General features: G+C 42.1%; 1 protein-coding gene across 1 annotated transcript in view; it reads right to left on the reverse strand.

Moving 5' to 3' along the window:
* The window catches only part of CDH4 (cadherin 4), a 458,999-nt gene that overhangs the window by 39,494 nt on the left and 400,465 nt on the right, over positions 1-19,040 (reverse strand). Inside the window, 1 exon segment of the mRNA XM_026862164.1 lies at positions 3,344-3,481. Coding sequence (XP_026717965.1) covers positions 3,344-3,481 — 138 coding nt within the window.

Here is a 19,040-nt window from a genome sequence, read left to right on the forward strand (position 1 = left end):
GCCCCAGCACCTCGCGGTTTGATGCAGGTAGTCTGGTTGTGACTATCGGTAGTCATGACTCTTGCTGATGGAGACTGGACTTAACAGCAGGCTTTAGTTCAAAATTGTTTTGTTGAGAGGCTGTGATTTCCAATCCCCCCATATAATTTCAGAATCCTTTGTATGAGAAGGTGGGGCTGCTTCTTCCCCTGCTATTGTGTAGGATCTTCCCCCAGCTTTTCAGGTGATGTACTAAAAGGTATGAAAACCACATTGATTCATTTTCACGTAAGCAAGCAATCATTTTGGAGTTTTTACTGGAGTGTCTTCAATTTGTACATCGAAGGGACTGCTGTGTGATTTTATTGCACTTTTCCCACTATTCATCTAAGCGCTACACTGCGATCACACCCCATCTGGTATTTCGGATGTCCATTAAGCAACACACCCCCGGAGGTCAGCCCCTCCTGCGGGTGTGTGATTTTGGGTGTTGCACACCTGTGTCTGAACTTTCACACGCTCCGTGCACACAGTCCCTTCGCCACCCTGCGCGGTGTGCTCGACTACGGACGTGACCTGACTTTCTTGACCATCGCAGTGGCTGTTTTCTTCTCTCCTGTCCCGTTGTTAAATTTTACACAGTAACATTAATTCCTGCTGCTGAATACATGAGCTGTGACACCAGCATGGTGCAGAGTCCTCCTGAGCTACAATCTTATCCAGAAACGATTAAGTCTAAAACCATCCTGGCTGAATGACAGGTAATTTAGGAGCACATAGGGTGGGCCTTTGTATGGGTCTATGCTGAATACAGTTGCTTGAGTTCCTTTCATCCAGCAGCTTTCCAAGAGCCAACCACAATTTCAGTTATTCAGCCTATTTTGTTTTTACAACAGCATCTCAATACAGAAGTATTTAAAATAAAAATATATATTGTATCTCTCCAAGCAGTCCCCAGTCTTAAAAGAGACCATGGGCTTTCTTACCCTCTGAGGAGCTGTAGATTTCCTGGAAAGAGATTTTCGCTATTTTTCAGAGGTGTTAAAATGCAGATCAGACTATTTGAGGACAGCAAGGAGATTCAGCTCAGGTTTAAAGAGACTGATCAGTCTGATGCCATTCTCTGTCAGCCAGGGAAAAAACCTATTATACTTCCATAATCATGTGAAATTTATCTTGGCTATACCTGGGAGTATAACAAAGATATTTGTTTCCACAGAATCGGAAAATATTATTGTAAAACACCCTTAGTTTTCAAATCTTTATGAAGTCCCATGTGCTGCTGTGTAAAGCCCTTTGGCCCTTGCAAAACTTCTTCAGTGCTTGAAATTAGAGAAGTAATGGTACACATCAACCCCACTTAGAGGAAGAGTAGTATTTTCTAATCCATTTAACACAATCCTGTGGGTAATCCTTTTGATGGCTTTTATTCCTTCTAGGTCTAACGCACACTGAGACATTAAATACTCAGAATTCACCTGAAAGCAAATTTCCATTATTTCAGCTTCCATCAGATTCCGTTTTGGAAAGACATTAAAATATTACCACATCTGGAGGGCTGCTGCCCTCCAGAAGGCACCGACGTGCACGTGTGAGTAACCCTGACACGGCTCATCCTGCTACCCCAAACCTCACCTCCTAACTTGCATTTGGAGACAAGGACCAGGCAACGTGGGTCATCTGGAACAGTCTGTGCTTAAATGACGTGGCCACTAGATGTCATTCCTTTTTCACTCAAACATGGGTTAAAGAAGTATTTACCTGGCAAAATAAGGTGTGTGTGTCCCGGCAAACACTAGCAAGCTGGGGCACACGTACTGCTGTGGTGAAAAGCTCCATGGCCTGAGAAACACAAAACGCCGTAAGACTGGCTGCTCCAAAATGTTCAAGAGAGAACAATCCTATGCTGGCAGGTGAAAGGACCACATGGCCCAAGGCTTGTAGCAGATTTTTATGGCTCTTCACAACTGTATCTATCATGCTTTACGAGATATTTAATGATAACTTTACAATGCAAGGTACGGTGTATTCACTATGACCGATGCCAACCACCCTATCCTCCCTGGAGCAGCAATGCAGGCTGCAGATTGACACCCAGATCTGAAAACGTGTGGGGTGTCCATTTTTCTCCGATTCAGGAGGAATTTAGTGCCTCCCTTTTTTGGAGAACCTAGGTTCAAGTCACTCAGCTCAGGAGCTGAGCACATCCCATCCGTGAGCCCGGGTCCCAATGGTGACAGGAGGGACGGACCCAGACTCCACAGCCAGGATGGTCTGGGTCCACAGTGCCATAAATTGGGCTCTGCATGAATTCCTTGAGTTCTGCCATGTATTTGTAAGGAAACTTTGGTACTACGTTACTAAATATCTGCAGATCCTTTAAGATGGTATAAAAATTCAGAGTAATCTAAATAATAAAAACATTCCTCAAAGGATGTTCAGTGGCTGGAGCACAATGCAGTTAGAATTCCTGTATTTTTAAAGATTTGGTATTAGTTTAAGATACTTACTGCTCCTGGTTGACCCTCATATGAATAAAGATGGTGGATACACAATGATTTCTCATTTATTAGCATGTAGATATATGTAGTTCTCTGTGGTTTCTAAAATTACTGTGCATGTTTCAGATTATCTATGTCTATGGATTATGAAGGCTGGAAGGAACCAGACCACATAATTTCACCTTCCAACTCTTAATTTTTGCCTTAATCAGCTCTAAAAATTAGTTATTTGCAATCCCTTTATTTTTTTCCCTTTATCCCCCAGTAATAGCAACTTGGAGCACATGAGAAAAGAATATAGAAATACTGAACTAATGTAAGAAAGGTCTTTTAACTGATTAAAACCAGACGTACTGAAGAATGTCTATATATTTACTGCTGACACACACAAATACATCTGTTAGAACTATCAGTGAAATACAAATTTTACCGGACACCTGTTACCATTTAGAGTATTTACTGCTTCCTTGAAATCATATCCGAGCTACTAAACCCAAAATATCTTACTGCTCAAGATTTCACTCATAAGTAATAACAACTCTGATATGTCTACAGCCAATTGCTGTGAAACAACTGTATCCTCTTCGGTGCAATCAGACATAGTCTGTTTGCCACATTATTTCAGCTCCTTCAGTACCTCAGCGAAATTGGTCACCAAATAGTTTCGCTAGTTCATGAATCATTCTGCTTTTCCTTTTTCCTTTCTTTCTCCTTTTTCCCCCCTGAAAGTCTTTGTTCCACGGTTATCTATCAAGTTGCTCCTATCTGCCAAACCAGCTAAGAGAGACGATGGATATAAACATCCATGAATTACAAACACGTTGTGTGTCCATGCATCACTGTGCTGATGTATTGATACTTACAGTGCTGGTAGTGAATTCGGGTGGGTTGTCATTCACATCTGTCACCGTAATGATCGCTGTTGCTGTGTTTGAGAGACCATAGTTAAGATTTCCTTCCATATCTGTGGCTTGAACAATGACTATATACTGCTGAACTTTCTGGAAGAAAAAAAAAAAAAGGAAAAGAAAAAGATGAAAACCAAAAATGCATCCTGTATAATGCCTTGGGTTTTTTTCTGTATATAAATGCAATTTTTAAGTAGACTAAGAAGTTAATTCGGATTCAAAATGTTAGTAAAAAAGAGATAAAATTTTCTATCATGTTTTCGAAGGGATTTTTGCACAGATTGGTGGATAGCACCTGTTTTATGGGAAAATAAAAATCTTATGGGCAAAATTCCTTGGTTGAAACAGACATTTTTGTTAATTTTTAAGCATTTTTTTGGCAACACGAGTTTCTGTCTTCTGAAAACCAGTAAAAATTTGGCTAATGTGTTTTCACTGAAAACATCCCTAAGAAAATTATAACCCCCAAACTGACAGCAATGTTGCCTGGCAGCCCTCCAGCTCATTCTGCTCCATCCGATGCCTACAAAGCATTTTAATACTGAAAATACTCTCCATGTTTCAATCCTTAACACAATCTTGGTAAAAAAGGAGAATTTAAGTCCAGTATGGAAAAAAAAAAAAAAAGTCACTGCAATAAACGGAATCGATTTAAATTCCTGAGCACCCCAAACAACATGACTCTCAGATAAAAGCCCTACAGAGCCAGCCGTAGAAACCACACATGGAAGTTCTTCTAAAAGATGCTGTATGTCAATGCAACTGGAAACTAAACCTGAATAAAATGAGAGGGCATCTGATCTTGCATGTGTGTAAATCCGCCTAGGATGTCTTTACTTAGGAATATCTGCCTGCACTGAGAAAAGCTTCCTAACCTTTAAAACTGGCCTCAACACTAAATTTTCATTTGGATCTGCAGAATTTACTATTGATGTCTACATGTGTCGTGCTCAGGGTACACGGAGCACTGCATAAGCAGATGTGAAAGCAAAGGTCCTCTCCTGAAAACAGGGGCAAAGTGATGTGCTGAGAACCAGGGGGGGATCCAGCCACAATCGGTGTGACTCAGGGCAAAGCTAAACATTACTTATTCACAGAATCACAGCATCACCTGGGTTGGAAAGGACCTTGGAGATCATCTAGTCCAACCGTTCACCTAGCACTGAGAGTTCCTACCTACAGCATGTCCTTAAGCTCTAAATCGACCCTACTTAAGGTTTAAGGTGTAATTACAGACATGAGCTGGGACACAAGGACCAAATGGTTCCAGTGGCACACTGGTGAGCCTGAAGGGTGTAAAAACCAAATGGAGGAACAATGTTACGCAGGAAAGGCTTTGTGCAAAGCCAAGTGAAGGGAATTCCCTGGGAGGAGAGACCTGCTGCGTGCTGGATTGTTCCTGCTCTCAGAACAACCGAGGTAACTCAAGGGATGCTCCTTCCATGTGCTGATGTTACAAGCCTGTGTAAAATGTCAAATGTCCTTCAAAATTTCAAAGGGCGAGAATTAGGTCAATTAGGTGTCTCTACTCCTACATAATAATTCTTGAAGTGCTTTAATTCTTCTGAGTTGCTAGAATAACGGAGATCTGAATTTGAGTTTTATCTTGATTCCAGGCCTTTTAATTGACAGATATTAACCTGCTAAATTGACAAGACATGACACACAGGGATCCATCAGCACCTTGCAACTGGAATATATTATGGAAATACACTTTCATTATCTCTTGCTACCTTGTATAATAAAACATGAGGGAGAAAGTACTGTTAGCTCTTGTTTTTCCTCATGCAAAAAGTTGCCATTCATTGCTCCATTTGTAAAGCACTGGGTAATTGTGAGGCTGAAATGTCCTTATTAGTGAATGTAATTTCTATTTCATATTTAGCTTTTCCTTCCTTATTCTCTCTTATAGACAAATTGGGAGGCTGACAGAAGTATTCCCTAACAGACCAAAATACTTGTGAGCCAAATCAGGTTTAAATGGTAAGATGTTTGAAAAAAAGAGCATCAATCAGATTCTACATAAATTAGAAAAACAGGATGGAGGCCCACAGGAGAGACTCCATTTCAATAGCGCATTTAAATGGCAAAGCCACCTCTAATGTTCCTCGCTGCGGTGAGACGGAGACGCGGAATTCGCAGCATTTCCGATCCGAGGGCGTAGCTGTCGCACGCTATTGTAGAAGCTTCAGCGTTTCGGCAGCGACTGCAGGGAAATAAATGTTCCTTCCTTTCTGTCAGTGGAAAAGGTGATGAAAGAGCCTCCATCGGTGTGTGTGTGGGTGCTGCTTTCTTAACCTGGCGTTTTTCTGTTTTACCGTGTTTGCAGACCCCGCTCCCGCCTGTGCCCACCTGGGCAAGTGGCCTCCAGCCAGGGCGCGGCAAAGGCAGCTCCCCTCTGTGACAAAAGCAGTTCTGAAACTCGTGATACCTTTATGCAAACTTTAATCTGAACTTTGAGAACAGACCGCAGACCTTGGGTAAGGTCACACTCCGTCTGCACAGCACTTACTCATACCGGGACCCAGCCTGCAAACCCCCCCACTGCTTTCAGCTCCTTTCTAGCTTGCTTTATTCACTTCTTATCCAAACTTGCCCCTGGAAAAATGAATCCTCTTGTACAAGAGGGGGTAAGAGACTAGAAAGTCTCATTTAAAAGTTCTGTTAACTTCACCATTTTACTGCTTATTAAATGACACATCCTCTGGTGAAACATGCATGCGTGTGTGTGTACTCACAGACCCTGACTCAGGTTTACAATGAAGGGTTTATTTTATTTAACAAAGGGCCTTTCACTGATGATCGTAGCACAGTGATAATAAAAAAAAAAAAATCGCAAATTCATATCACTAAATTAAAGAAATTTAAAAGAAAAAGTCTATCAACCATATACTACAATGCTAACAATGAAACTGCCCAGAATTGTGTAATGTACAAATGTACCAGCCACAACTTGCTGGTGTGTAAGGATGGGAAGAGGGGAAGGATGCCAAAGGAGAGCTGCACATGTGCAAACAAGCACAGGGAGTCCAAGTCTAGTGAGAAAATGCAAGGAATTACAGCAGATCTCAAATGGATGGAGTGATCAGGTAGGATCATTCCAGAACACACGTTTGAGAGGGGTGCTGTGCCTCAGGATACCGCGGGCAGCTGCAGCAATCAGGGACACGCGAGAGGTGAGCTGCCGGTGGAAACTGAGAGACATCACCAAAGCTGCACCGATCCCATCAGCTGAAGATGTATCTATTGCATTTCGAGCAAAAGTGCAATCTGACATGGAGAATGGCCTTGGTCTGCACGTAAAGTTGTATAAAACATGAAGCCATGTAAATCACAGCCTAAAATCCTAGAAACATTTAGGTTGGAAAAGACCTTTAAGACCGTTGAGTTCAACCGTAAACCTAGCACTGCCAAGTCCACCAAACGGAAGTAGTCTGAGATCTGTCAAACCTTTAGGCACTTGGTTGGCATCTGTGTCCAGTTCCATCTGAAAGGCTCCACTCTGGGCACACAAGGGTGGTGATTTCAAGTACCTAGTTTTAGTTTATAACTAATTCAATCTTCAGTGAGACTGGCCCCAGCAGATAAATGACTGATTTTTTTTTTTTTTCCTGTAGCTAACCTTTTTGCTTTTGTGCATTAAGCTGATTTTATTGAACTATTCAATCAATTTCAATTCCAACATGTCCTTCCAATTTGTCACATCTCCAGGGGCATCTTAGTTTGTTGTCCTAACATTATTATTATTGTTACGACTATTACAAAAAAAAAGGCAGCCCCATGCCCCCAAGCATGAGAGACATTTTCTTAATGGCATTTGATCACACAGAATAATTCTATATTCTCCTTCTTTACAAAAATGTCATTTTAAATAGCACAGGGCAGAAACTACAGCAGAGAGGTAACACAAAGTGGTCCTAACCCACAGAAATGAAACATTTACTGTATGTTTGCTCTGATGGTGATACTGTGGAACTAAAGGAATAAGCCTCTGCCCCAAGGGTGTCTAGACTAAAAACCCAGACCCAGTGAAGTCCCTGAGAGGTCCAGTGGCCAGTGTTTTTAATAAATCTAACAGATCTTCATGCTAGACGAAGGAGAATGTGCTGCTTCTACTTAAGTCGAGGAAAAAAACCTCATCTTGATAAGTGTGGAGCTTTTAGCCTGACCTAAAAACTAAGGGCTTTTGAAGGAAAAAACTACGAAGGAAAGAATAATTAAAGGAACCGTGGCAGATCTAATCTGTCTCTTCTCTTGTCAATCATCTGATACAGTGCCACAAAGAAATCCATCAGCTAAATTCCAGAAGATAGGAATTAGTGGAAGAAATTGGTTAAGCTGCTTAATGGGCAGTTGATCAAGGGCTCGGTTAAACAGATAGAAGTGCCTTGTACAGGGATAAGTAACAGCTTGGAAGAAGGGTAACCTGACAATTAAATAACTGAAACAAGATGTGGTTGAATAGTACAAAACACAAGATAACGCGGCAAGGGACCAATAACAAAACTTTTCTGGAAGCTACATTATTGGACACGAGCAAGGAGGAGAGGCACCACGTCCCACCAGCTCCCTGCCGCTGTGCAAGACACAAACGCCGTCGGCAAACGCACGGTGTGTGGTACCAGCATTGCAGATACGGCAATGTTACGCCCTTGTGCCAAGCTCATCGGGATGCTGTGCACAATCCAGGTCCCTCGCATTCACTGCTGAGCAACCCAGATCCGACCAGGTGCCGGCAGTGAAGAGCCCATCACCGGAGAAGAGCCTAGAAGAGCTTGGCTTGTTTAGTCTAGCAAAATGAAGGCTGATAGCAGATATGATTGCTGTCTATAAATACATCAGGAGGATAAACACTAGGAAGGCAAAGGAGCAATTTAAACTAAAGGACAATGTTGACACAAGAACAAATGGGTGTAAACTGGCCGTGAATATATTTAGGCTGGAAATTAGTAGGTCCTTCACTGCTAAAGGAGTGGGATGCTGAAGCAATCTAATACAGGGTCTGCAGAGCAAAAATATTCAAAAGATTATATTAAATTAGGGATAAAATCCTTTTGGTCTAGGTAGAAATTATAACAAATTGAGCTAAAGCAGAAGTCAGATCTCTCAGCAGTCTCTCTGTACAAACAACTTTTTAGGAAGAAAAAGAATAAAACCCCTTTCAGTCCAAATAGCACAATATGTTTGTGTGGAAATGGTTTAAGATTTAACACCGATCGATATTACTGAACCAGCCCATTCCACTGGCACACACAAAGGAATAGGTACCCCAAACAAAATTACAGTTATTGCAAGTGGCTCTTCCCATCGAGATACAGGCCAGCACAAAAGACACCGTCTCAAATCCCTGGCCAACCTCAGCAGGGTCTTTCTGAGAGAGGTTATAACCGAAAGTAAATCACATTCAGAGAGAGAGAGTCTCTAAAAGAACAAAGTATTCTAAAACGAAGTCCTAGTAAAAGAAGTGTTCTCTGTGATCCCAATTTTCAAATGTGCATGCGTAGTATTTTTAGGAATATCGCTATTCCTGTTTTACACATGCAGTGATTATAAATCACACATGAGCTGGGTAACTGTGTACACCAAAGTCCAGAAATGTGGTAATTATGTGATTAAATTAATCTGCATTATGGACAAAGGGTTTGCAAAATTAGGACCTACATTTTCAAAGCTCTGTACAAATATTGTCCAATTAATTACCACTTCCTGGGAAATGTATGACTAGCTAATTTTAGCACCATGCCTGGTAAAGCAAATAAGGTGAGCAGGATGCTGCTGTAGGACGTACTGAGCAGGAATCTATTAGTGAAGGAGACAGAAAATCTAAATCCTATTTCCTCCCATGGCTATCCTTATATCTTTATATCTTCCCGTAATTTTGCAATACTCAAGAATATGGGATGTTCTTCTGGCTTGTTTTCTAAATCACTTCTTCACGTCCTAGTGAAGTTTTGATGTTCCCTTTTTTTGGTATAAGATAACTGATGGTGAACACACTAGTGATAAATATTGTATCAGAGCCAGAAAAGCCGATTTGAAAACAAACAAACTCCCCCCAAACATTCACTCGACTTTAGCTGAAATGCTTCTTCCAAAAAGATCTAACCAGCCATCACTTACACAAAGCTCACAGGCAGACCTTTTAAAAGATTTATCCCCTCATACTCCCTGCTGAGCCACGGTTAGACGTGAACACCGATTCCCAGAAGCAAGCCCTATTCCGGGAGCTCAGTGAAGAAGGCAGCTTTCACAGCACAAACTGGGCAACCTCCCCGTCAGAGATGGTGGTGGTGGTGAGCAAGCTTCACCCTGTGCCAGAGTCAAGCAGAGTCTTTGGTGTAGGTTGACTTTTTCATTTCTTACGTATAGCACAGCACCGTGGCATGTGCGCAGCACCCTCGGCAGACGTCAAACCCTGGGCCCATCAATCTTAACGCACAAGCTGCTGCTGCCTGAGTTAAAAAGATGCGGTTTTGCTCCGTCTCAACCTCACTGTACAGGACCAGCTACTATCCGAGGCGTTCACGGTCCTGCCAGGACAGGGCTATGACAAGGGAGGGGACCCCATTTTTAAAACCAACTGGGTTACTTACTCAGTGCTGCACGGCCATGAATAGCGAAGCAGACAGACAGGTTTATTTTCTCCATTTGGCTGGGGTTACATTGGCTTGTCTTCCAGCATGGCACCATGTTCCCCATCCATGAGCATCTGGCAGATTTGATTTTACAAGCTACCTGTGATTGCAGAGCTCCCGAGCAGGGGCAGTGCCATGGTCTAACTCTACCAAGCACTGCACAGTTTACTCTCCTGGAAATGGCAGTGTGTTAATTAAGCTGGCTTTCTTCCTTAATAAAGGTATCGATGTGAAACACCCCGGCCTCTGACATGCAGGTCAGGTCCTGTGAATTCCTGCTACCATCTGACCAAACCTGCTCGTCATCCAGGTATTGATAAATATCTCTGGCTCAGGAACACCCACAGCTCTCTGAATCGCACTTCACAGCACGCTCCCACCTCTCTCAGGCTGGCTGCTCACCGCCACTGCATTTCAGCCTGGTGGTATTGCTGGAGAGTGGAAAAGCCAGCACGTGCTGAGAAAACACCCGTGGGAGATTTTCCTCTGCTGCTCTCAAAGGGTGAGGGACCCCCCATGCCAAGGGCCATCCCCAGCTCACACCCCGCTCCGCTCCCACACGCACCGTACTAAACTGGAGGTTAACAGGAGGCAGGAGGGGATGAATTCTCGTGCTAACCCTCCCCACGGCGCGGGATTTCTACCAGCAGCGTTGAGCGTGCGTGAGTCAGACAGAAAATATTTATTCAGGAGTCGTTCTGATGAGCACTTCTAGTGTTTGCTCTGACTCACCCACCAAAGCACCGGTGGTTTTCACCCACACCACCAGGCTGGAGGAGCTGTTCCACAAATCTTCAGAAATCAGCCTAACATATGCCGTTTTTTACTGAGCCAAATAAAGGTCCAGAAGCCACAAGGCAACCTCAGGATTTTCACTTGGCACTGCACCTGTATTGACAACTGGCCTTTAATAGCTTTCACCTGGCAGCCTGATTAACAACCAGCAATTAAACTTTTTTTTAACACTTTCCCTCCCGAGTACCTGAGACCTGTAACCCGTGGAATGTCACACCTTATAGGACTCTTTTTTTTTCTCTAAGCTACTGCACTTTAAAGTAGTATTTTAATGTGTTACAATTTACACATTTTAACCCGTTCAGAGCCATCAGACACACAATCGACTCTTCCAGATTCTCAGGGTGGGTGCTGAATCTCCCACGTAGGTGTAAATGGGACCTGCTCCAGCTTAGCAGCTATTTTCTCATTTGTGTGGTGACTTCTGAAAGCAAAACAGCTTCTGGTGTGGGTACAACACCCAGCAATAGCAAACTGAGCTTTCATACAAAAGCACGAGGAAGTGCTTTAAAAGTTACCTGAAAGAAAGCGTATATGATCTTTTTATCACAGAGAGGTTATAAAATCAAAGAACACCAGAAATTCTTTCAGGAGTCTACTCTGTTTGGCCTTTTAGTAATGTAAGACCAAATAGTTCAGTGGCTGTTGCCCCTGGCTGCCTTTTTTTGTGTTATTCAGACAGTGCAAGTGGTGAAAGTGGAACCCTTTCCAAAGGACGTGCTAGGTACAGAGAAGACCCTGGAAATCATACCGAAAGCCTTCCAGCATCCCGACTGTATCGCCCCATAGCCTCCAGGACAGAACATCCATGAACTAAACCGAATTGCTCATCCACCTAATTTCACTGTGAGAGCCAGGATTTTGCTGAACAGCCAGCTCCAGGAGTGGTGTTATTGACTGTGAATCCCATTGCAGAAAGTGATCTGCTAGTTGTCAGGGATACAAAGGGAAGATTAGAAATATAAACTCCAAATACTAAAAAGCCCCGAATCAAAACCAGAAAAAAAAAAAAAAAAGAAGCCAGCAGACAAATAACTGAAAATGGTTAACACAGACCAGGGATGCTGGTGGATCATTTTCATGGTTTTCTTAACGCTTGGTGCCAGCAATAGCGTGCACAGGAAGGGCTACATGAAAAGGAACAGAGATGCTTTTGAGTGAGATATGCTGCAACCACATTAATCTGATTGAGGTATATATATTTGTTTGCTTGTTTGAGTTTTATTCCTGAGGGATCAGACACTGAGCCTGGGCTATCAAGGTTTTGAAAAAACACCCAAGCTGAAACCCCACTACGGTGGCACATACAAGGAATATCAATGCAGCAACTTCTGCCCAAGGAAAGGGACCTACTGGAAAATACATCCACCAAAGCAGTCAGCTGATCCAAATGCTCCTTGCAGAGGATTTGCCACGCTCTGACCCCAGCTGGCCACCCATTAGGGTAACAGCACATTTTTAAGTATGCTGTATATGAGGTTAATATCAAGGTAGGGTCCCTTTAACCTGATATTTGGTCTAGATTTTGAGTTGCAGACGATGGGGATTAGAGGTCTCGAAATATTTTATCTGATATTTGAGCACAGACGTTTTGTCTGAACTTGAATGTAGTTGCTCAAAAAACTTTTAAGTCCAAAGAATTTTTTTCATATCTGAAATAGTGCATTAAATTGTCCCCATTCTTTAAAGTTCACCCAAAATGTAAATAGTCCCTCTACATTTAAGACTGTGACAGTATTTTCCAGTTTCAGTAAGTTCTGTAACATGAACAGAACATTTGCTGGGATTTGTTGGGTTTTTTTTGACTGATCCTTGGCAAATAAGACACCAAGCCTGAAGCAAACAGAAAATAAGGACTGGACTGTTTTCAGAAGATAAGTATGGAAAGAACACCAGCACCAAAAAAAAAAAAGAGGCCAGTGTTCTGCAGCATTTCTTTTCTAGTCTTTAAATGGTTTATATACTGATGTTGCCACTAAGGGACCTAATAGATTTCCATGCCTCAAGGAGTCCCATAAAGGCACCTGGGTTGTGCACAGTCTACTGAAGCTATTCAGGCTCTATGGACTGACTTCGAAGTTACTACCAGAATTATTATCAAAATTTTTATCAGAAACTCTGTTGTAACAGTATCTCTGTCCTTGGATAGTATTGACTTTTCTGTTTAGAAAGACTGTCAGTTAATGAGTTTCTCATATGGTTCTCATTTAATGCCAAAATTAGAATCACAGAATCATTAAAAATGGGTTACTACTCACACTTCAATGATCCAAACTACAGATCAGACATAAGTTCACAAGGAAGCAGGAGAGAAAGAAGGAAAATGAATTACATGCTTCTGATTGTCACCACTGATAGTCATGCAAGGGGGTGGCAGTGAGCTGCTATGAGCTACAAATAAATTTCATTTAAAAAAAAAAGAGATATGACAAATATCTTGGATAATGCGTTTTTATTCTGACTACAGCCACTGAGTCAGTGCCAAAACAGAGCAGGGTTGTGATTAAGGCTGCAGGCTACAGCTTGGAAGACCTGTATTTCTTTTGCATTTTCCCAAGCACTCCCCAAGTGACCTTTAGTAGGTCATTTAATTTTTCCGTGCCTCAAAGAAATTGAAAATAACACTTCAAAATGAAATGAAAACACTTCCTTATCTCACAGTGATATCGTGAGAATAAAAATCCATTAGTCTGCTGGAGCACTCAGCCACTCCAATGAGGAGGGCTGCAGAAGCACCCACCTCCAGCACCCTTCCCTCTGGTGGCGACTGTGCTGGGTACCGGCACAGAAGTTGACATCCTTCTGCATCTCGGTTTAAACAAGAAGCAACTCAGACCCAGCAGATACTGCTTTCAGATCCCGTCAATATTTTGCAGGCTTTGTGCCCCAGAGATGCCAGGTCATCTTGCAAAGCACTTAAAAGGAGACCTGAGGAATAAGCCTTCTAACTTTTGGCTGAGGCAATTTTTGTAAAACCATGAAATTACTTTCGTTTTTTCTCGGAGAGGAAGGGACGAGCAATAGTTCAGTGTCTAGGTGGTCACACGACAACCGGTGCTGCTAAGAGCTGCCCTTTGGTAAATATGCCAGCATTAAATTGATGCTGCTTCTAGCTTGTGTCTGCCGCTTTCTGACAAAAAGAGTAAGCGTTCAGAGACGGAAAAAATCCAAAAACCCCAGGCAGACCAAATGAAGGGAAAGTAAACAACAATCTGAGAAACGTTTTTGAAAATAAAAAATGACCTTCTTTGGACTTGTGCAAACCAAATTCTTCCTATAGTGTGTAACTTCTTGGTGATTACCCAAAGGCCAGGCTTTGGGGAAAAAAAACATCCTAGTTATGTCCACTGCACTCTTATAATCCACAAAACCTTTGCTGTCAAATGCTGCCAGAGCAATTTAATAAACAGGGAGAATGCCTTAATGTATTCTGAAACCTGAAAACCACCCATCATTAGCCCCACATGCTGTTTTCCTACTTTCTCTGCTTTAAGCCATTTAGCTGCTACAGCTGTTTTTCTTGTAAGTCTGACTTCTGTTTTTATCAGCCTGATTTGTTTTCTGGTGTATCTGCCTTGATTAAAAAGAGGAGGAAAAACCTTTCGCAATTCAGGTAAAACTGCCTTCTTCTTTAAGCTTAGTCGGGCTAGAAGCTTGAAAAAGATCATCAAGAAGATCAGTGTAGGTGAATAAATATTCATAATATTGCTCATTATTTATACTTGATCTCATTTTTGCAGATAGGCTTGAAAATTTCACACTCATGACACTGCTACTATAGTCAGACTTTTTATTCTTAGGAGCACGACGTTTTCTAAATCCTACCAATGCAGCAATTAAAAAAATAAAATCAATGTAATATATTCAGTATAACATACTCAAACCATTTCCTTTAATCTTATACGTATACACATGGTGTGTACAACAAGGAACCTGTACTTTAAAGTTAATGGCTGTCAGGAGCACAACACAAGGCTTGGGAATCTGTACTGTGTTGACTCTGGATGGTCTGGATAAAATCAACTAATTTGGTGTCACTCATTATCATTGCTAAGAATTATTTTAAGAAAATAGCTTGACTAAGTCCTTGCTAGCTGCATATCATACGTGCCTTCCCCATTATGAATTGAAGGGAACATTCAAACAGTGAAGGAACAGGTTAGAGTCAGAAAAGCAGCTGATTTAATTAAATTTGGCAGAATGAAAGGTTAGTGGAAAACAGTCAAATAATTGAGAAGAGATTAACATGAGAGGTTCCCTATTGTATTTTGCTTAAGAGCTGTTTTACCCTCTATGGGTAGGGCCATGTTGTGTGGATTTGCTGAGAGAGAATGTGATAGACAGAATTACTGGAAAAGAAACTTGGTTTGGTGGCGATGTTGAGGGGCTTCTGTCAAAACCAGCTCTGCCTGCAAAAAAAAAAAAAAAAAAAAGAGGGCTACGCTCTTCCAGGTGCTGTCGACAAACACTCCAGACACGATCAACTGGCCAGGTTCAGTCAGTGTAGACTCAGCTGGAAGACTCCCTGTTAAAAGCCATCCTGGGCACTCCTTGTGTGCATCACTAGTGTTTGGTCTACTGGATCAGCGCTGGGGATCGAGCAACACGGGACAGGCAGCAAAAAGTCCTGCCTGCCTCCACCGCTGCTCTTCTCTGCAAAGTCTGACCCTCAAAGCTGTGGAAATTTTCTTTGTTTCAGTAGCAACTGTAGTGTTGCTTTGCATGGCATGGCCCCAGCCCCTACTCTCACTGCTGCGTGGATGAGATCTGAGCTAACTTCAAGCCCCGGTGATTATAGAAAGTCAATTTTTATGTGAAAACAGGTGCAAAGGAAAAGATCTTCAATGATGTGGGAAAAATAACCAAAAGCTTATCTTGTGAGTGAAGGACTTCAAGATGGCTGGAAATTCTGACCCGTGACATGAAACAAAGACATCTGAATAGGAATGAGATTTGATCTTGTTCATTTTGTGTATATTAATAGCACCAAAGGTGTCCCACACAAGAAATAAAAATATGCAGTTGATTCAACACTTGATTGTTGTATTATGTCTCGGTGTAGAAGAAGAAGGGATACAATTCAGACCGAATCCGATGGAAAAAAACACTTAAGTCCAGAGCAAGTTTGTGATAATTTCCCAAACGTGACACAGCTACAATCATTTAGATGGTACAAATCACTTACTGAACAAGATGGAGGATTAATGGAGGATAAAATGCTATACTTTTCGGAATGAGGCATCTCAGCTGTTTTTTAGAAGCTAATGATGTTTATATGTAGATGTATTAGATAAATGTAAAAGAAAGATGTTTTATTAAACATTGTATTAATGGATTCGAGTGAAGTCATGAATGGATTATTATGTGTACTCTTACAAAAGCAAGGCCACCAAACGAAGGAAATATTTGCAGAGAGCAGTCTTAATAGTGCAGAGCTTCCCGTGGAGCTTACTGATAGTTCTCTGCACTCACTGCTCTCTGGGGTACAACATTTGGGGAATGGGAAACAGAGAGATCCCAGGAAAATATCGATTGCTATACTGAGCAATCACAGGGTTGCGACAGAAAGTGGCTGCAGGGCATTTAGGCAGACTTAGTTTTGGGGATGATCTGCATCTTTTGGGTTCAATTGTGCCCAAAGATTCAGCAGAGAAACACTGCAATGAGGTCTGAAACCCAGCCTCTTGGTGAGTGAGATGCTTTGCAGATGCCTTTTGAAGGATGCGATGCCAGCTCTGTGGGAGCCCTGCTTCAGCGGGACTTCACCACCCTCCAGGGTATGTATTTTCTACTTTGGAGAATAAAGACCTGTACAACTCAATATACTGCCTGCTCAGAAGGTTTCAGACGAGGTAAAACTGGGGAAGTGAGGAGCAGGAACAAACAGCTTCATGATAAACTGAAAAACTGCTGATAAACTAAATGACTGAGAAGCTGGGCTGGCAGAGTGCCACTGCAAGAATTCGCTGTGATGAGCAGGGACGTTTTCCTTCCCATATTGGCCCTGTCAGCCTTAATCAGATCTCTGTTAGCAGAGTCACTGTATGTCCAGGTGAGACTACAAAGAGAGCAATCACCATCATCCAGGAACAAACTGCTCAACATCAACGGCACGAGGAGAAGCTCTGGTCAGAGCAGGTTTTTGGAAAGTGCTCCCGAAGAAGTGTATTGATATATAAAGTGTGAAATGTAAATGTTCTGTTTGTTAATTTGAAAGAGGAGGAAGTGGACCAAGAAGGATTTTTGATTATCCTAAAATGTCCCAGCTGTACAGGGAGACCTTTGGCAGGGTGACTTGGGCCCTTTCTTGTGACTGCATATGAAATGAAGATTGAGCAGTAGCCACAAGCCATTTCAGTAATTGAAGGCAGAATTTAATTTTCTCAGATCAGGGCCTTAATCAAGCAGCATTTAATTTCTATGCTTTTTGTCATCTAAGGGATGCACAGAATCTCTGCAAGCATCAAAGGCCTTTAAGTGACCAGGAGCAGGTTCCATCTTAGCAGAGGCAATTTTATAAAGGAGTCAGCACTGCAGAGTCCCCCTTGACAACCACCCAGGTTACTGTAACATGGAATTAACTTCACGTTGCCCCAAAGTATGAAAGGGGAACTTGCCAACCACCTGTATGTGATGAAATGCAATTCTTGCAGTTATAAAATTGAAGGAACGTAGCAGTTTCTTGGCTATTAGCTGCAAGACAGAGCTTCAGCATTTCAGTTCTCTCCAGTTCTGGCTACATTTCTTCCTAAAAAAACATTTACGTGTGGAAGTGCTGAATTTCCTACATGAAGCAAAATGACCCTGAATTTAGTAGCCTACATTATAAAACACTCAAAAAGTAACAGACTGAAATGAAAAATTGCAAAGCATAATTCTGCCAAGATAATTAATCCTTGTTAACCCATGACCTGATCATATATGATGCTGCTCTGACGAGCTTACTGAGAGGCTATAAATAATGCCAGCATATTTTATTTTCTTTGTAAGCATAAATATTGACAAATTCATACTCATTAAACTTCTGTGAACTGGGAACTATCCCCGTTTCTCAAATGGGGAGCGGGCAGTGGAATTAAGACTGTATTTTCAGAGTCATTCATCAGTTTGGGGAGTCCAGATTCAGATGCCGAATACAGTTTTAAGCCTTCTTTATGCACAGAAGTTATATTGATAAATCAATACTGGCAATGTTATCTCCTTTCCCCCCACCCGCAGCTGAGACCTGTTTCTATGTGCAAGAAAGTCCTTTTGCTGAGATGCACCAGTTTTCCTGAGCAGAATTACTTAGAGCAGAAAGAAACTTTTTGCTATTGTAACTAGATCGACTGTTAAGTTTCGGGCAGCAATTCATCGTTTTACACTCAGTGACAGAACTAGTCCAACAAAATGTAACTGCAGACTAAGGATAAAAAATATATAAAAAAGAACTCTGAGACAAGCTGGGGTATGGATTTACAGTGCCTTAGTCCCTCCCCAGGATCTGCTCCCGTGCTCCCCATCACCCGCAGGCAGCCTGGGGTATCTTAGGCCACTTCAGGCTACCAAGCACTAGCTCTAATTTGTTCAGGCGACGTTAGTTGCAAACGATAGTCCTTATTCTAGTACTGATGCTGACAATTAGAAAGGAAAGGGTATGCAGACTGTGGTACGAAGAATCACCCAAACTAACTATTTTTGCTTTGGTGTTGATGTGGAATTCAAGTGGAACCATCTCAGCTGTCTGTGGCCCCATACTCTAGAATCTCATCTCTCTGTCTGACACAAGGGCAACAGCCCCAAATTTTCTTCACATCCTGTTTTTTTCTTCAGGATGTTTTTTCTTCACAACCTGTTTAACATCTTACCCCTGTAGCAGGTTTAGAAGGGGCTGATCAGATTCTAAGTTTAATGCTCTCCTAAATACTGGTGAGACGTGTACTTTTGGAAAAGAAAATAAGTATTTATCCTACTCCTACAGCAGTATATAATGTTAAAACTTCTGTGGAGCTTCTCACCTCAGGTTCTGGAGGTGGTGTGCAAACTCACACTCAGTAAATGTTCTATGTATGTTGCTTTATTTCCTCCACCTCGCAGACAAAACTGTGCTGTGAAAGGAGGACTAGTAGCTGATGTACTTCACTGCAAGCAATGCTGTAAGACCAGGCTCCATGTGGAGCTGCTGGGACTGTCCTCTTCAGGCAGGACGTGAAGGGATTTAGGACTCTGGTCCTTGGGCTCTC

This window comes from Athene cunicularia (assembly GCF_003259725.1).
Source record: "Athene cunicularia isolate RWA chromosome 20 unlocalized genomic scaffold, athCun1 chr20_part1, whole genome shotgun sequence".
NCBI lineage: Eukaryota > Metazoa > Chordata > Aves > Strigiformes > Strigidae > Athene > Athene cunicularia.